The 2,732-nt window shown below is 42.9% G+C and overlaps 2 protein-coding genes across 2 annotated transcripts in view; one reads left to right on the top strand and one right to left on the bottom strand.

Annotated features, from left to right (window-relative positions):
* The window catches only part of rnf130 (ring finger protein 130), a gene marked incomplete in the record, with an annotated part of 11,618 nt that extends 10,922 nt beyond the window's left edge, over positions 1–696 (bottom strand). Inside the window, 1 exon segment of the mRNA XM_014029535.1 lies at positions 76–696.
* Positions 697–1,710: 1,014 nt separating this feature from the next.
* Positions 1,711–2,732, top strand: part of si:ch211-132p1.2 (proteinase-activated receptor 4) — a 4,318-nt gene continuing 3,296 nt past the window's right edge. Inside the window, exon 1 of the mRNA XM_014029556.1 lies at positions 1,711–2,412. Coding sequence (XP_013885010.1) covers positions 2,307–2,412 — 106 coding nt within the window. The 5' untranslated portion in view covers positions 1,711–2,306. The remainder of the gene's footprint in view (positions 2,413–2,732) is intronic.

The following is a 2,732-nucleotide window of genomic DNA, read 5'->3' as shown; positions in this document are numbered from 1 at the left end:
CCTCCAGATGTTAATATCTATCTCAGGATGTTCTCCAGTTGTTACTGTGTCTCAAGATGTCTTGCAGATGTTATCTGTCTCAGAATGTCCTCCAGATGTTTATATCTGTCTCAGGATGTCCTCCAGATGTTAATATCTGTCTCAGAATGTCCTCCAGATGTTAATATCTGTCTCAGAATGTCCTCCAGATGTTAATATCTGTCTCAGAATGTCCTCCAGATGTTAATATCTGTCTCAGAATGTCCTCCAGATGTTATCTGTCTCAGAATGTCCTCCAGATGTGCATGTTCCTGTCCTCGGCCTGCCCCAGTAAACCCTGGGTTCAGTCTGGCAGGTGTTGTGAGGACAACAGTCCAGCTCTAAGCATCATCACCAGGCCAACATCTGGTGGACCGGAAGCCTGCTTCCACCAACAGAACCACGGGTTCTGTTCAGAAGTTCGGTTTGAAACAAAACCCCGTTTTAAAGCCCGGCGGCGGCAACGACCGCGTCTCCGTGACTCGGTGCTTTACCGTGGTCGGTTGTTAGCGCGGCTGTGTGAGCTGCTTCATCCCGCTCCGTGTCACCCTCTGCAGGCAGACAGAGTCCAGGAGCACCGACCTCCTCCTCGGACTCTGGGTCCCGGTGAGAACCCGGTCCTGCGTGTTTAAATCCAGATGGTTGTCCGTGTTTGGTTCCGATTCGGTCCCTGGTGGAAGCTACATGAGGAGGATGGAGCTCTGTTTGTTTGTCTGGGACACACTGCACATGCGCAGAATCATGACAAGGCGCATGCGTAGTGCGCATTCATGGGGAGAAGTCACGTGATCAGTAAATGCGCCAAGTAGTACTATCGAAAAGCCTAACTAAAAGCTAAAATTTGCAAAACACTAGCTAAAAGCTAAAACTTGTAAAATAGTAACTAAAAACTAAAGGTAGCAAAACCTAGCAAAAGGTATAGTACCAAAGAGTTAACTTGAAGATAAAAGTAACACAAGACTACCTAAAAACTAAAAGTTGCATAACACTAGCTAAAAGCTAAAACTTGTAAATAACTAAAAGCTAATGGTAGCAACAAATGATAAAAAGCTAATGTAGCAAAAAGCAAGCTAGAAGATAAAAGTAAAAGACTGACTAAAAGCTAAAAGTTGCACAACATTATCTAAAAGCATAAACTTGTAAATAACTAAAAGCTAAAGGTAGCAAAAAAACTAGCAAAAGCTATAGTAGCAAAACTTTAGCTAGATGATAAATGTGACAAAAGACCAAAAGTGGCAAAACACTAGCTAATAGCTAAAACTTGTAAATGATAACTAAAAGTTAATAGCGGCAACAAATGATCAAAAGCTAAAGTAGCAAAAGATTAGCTATAAAAGTAACGAAAGACTACCTAAAAGCTCAAAGTTGCAAAACACTAGCTAAAAGCTAAAATTTGTAAATAGTAACTGAAAGCTACAGGTAAAAACAAATTAGCAAAAGGCTAGCTAGAAGATAAAATTAAGACTAACAAAGAGGCAACGTGTCAAAACACTTGTAAATGCTAACAGCTAAAGCTAGCAAATGGGCAGCTAAAAGCTCCAGTAAAAATAAAGGCCAAAATGTTTGAAACTATTAGTCTTGAGGACTAACTGAAAGTATTAAGACTAGTTAAAATCTAAAAGAAGCAGAAGACTATCTAAAAGATAAAATTAGCAGAACAGTAGCTAAAAGCTAAAACCTGTTGTGGTTCTAGTCTCTGTAACTGCACTTTGATGATCTCAGAGTGAACATTACATTYATTGGAACTCTGAATCTCTCTCTGAGTCTCTGCTGATCTGCTGAGACTTGTTCCTGGTCTCTGCCAAGGTTCTGGGYGGGACTAATGAGAGAACAGCCCACCCCTCTCTGAGTCACCCCTGACAGTCAGCTACATCTGTGAGGACACRGAGTTTTAACACCAGCACAACTGAGTCAGACTGGTCCAGAACCAGCCCTCACACTGGTTCTGACACAAGTCCTCCAGGGACTCAACAGGAAGGGAGGAGCAAAGGCCTCAATGAGAGGCCGCAGGTCCTCACAGAGACACACATTCCTCTGACACACACACATCTGGAGAACATCAGCCAGCAATCAAACCAGACGGAGCCCTGATGAGCCTCAGAGCTGACGAAGGCCGGACCAGGACTCCACCGAGCCTGGAAGGGTCCCACTAATCCTGATCCTGACCTGGACTGGACTGGACTGGTGGTGCTGCTGCAGCTGTTGTTCTGCAGCTGGAGGAAACAGGAAGCAGCTGTTGTGGAAAAAAAACCTGACAAGCACGCCAAGGACAAACCACAGAAGAGAAAATGAAGCTGACTGTGACGACGCTCCTCTTCGTCTCCTCGCTGTCGTCCATCCACAGCGTCTCTGTGACTCCGGATCCYCCAGAGAACTGTTCTGGCATGGGTTTACGTAAGTATTTCTTGGACCGGAAAAGTTGGACACATGTCAACTTTTGGACAAGTGAACTGACACATCTTTGTTTCTTGATAATCTTTAAAGTTTTCTTATTTTAGAAAATATTTTTTTATTGTTGAACAAAAATGTAATACATTTATTTCTGTTGATTTTTTTTTATGTTAACACAAAACTTTAACAAACTGAAAGCAACAGGATCTTATCTGTAAGTTGTTTAAATTTCTGCTGTCACTCTGTGATCTAAACCAGTGGTTCCCAAAGTTGGGTTCAGGACCCAAAGTGGGGTCCCGAAACATCAAGGTGGGGTCCTGAAA

This window comes from Austrofundulus limnaeus, unplaced genomic scaffold (assembly GCF_001266775.1).
Source record: "Austrofundulus limnaeus strain Quisiro unplaced genomic scaffold, Austrofundulus_limnaeus-1.0 Scaffold919, whole genome shotgun sequence".
Lineage (NCBI taxonomy): Eukaryota > Metazoa > Chordata > Actinopteri > Cyprinodontiformes > Rivulidae > Austrofundulus > Austrofundulus limnaeus.
The sequence above is the reverse complement of the archived record's forward strand: the minus strand, read 5'-3'. Positions and strand labels throughout refer to the sequence as shown.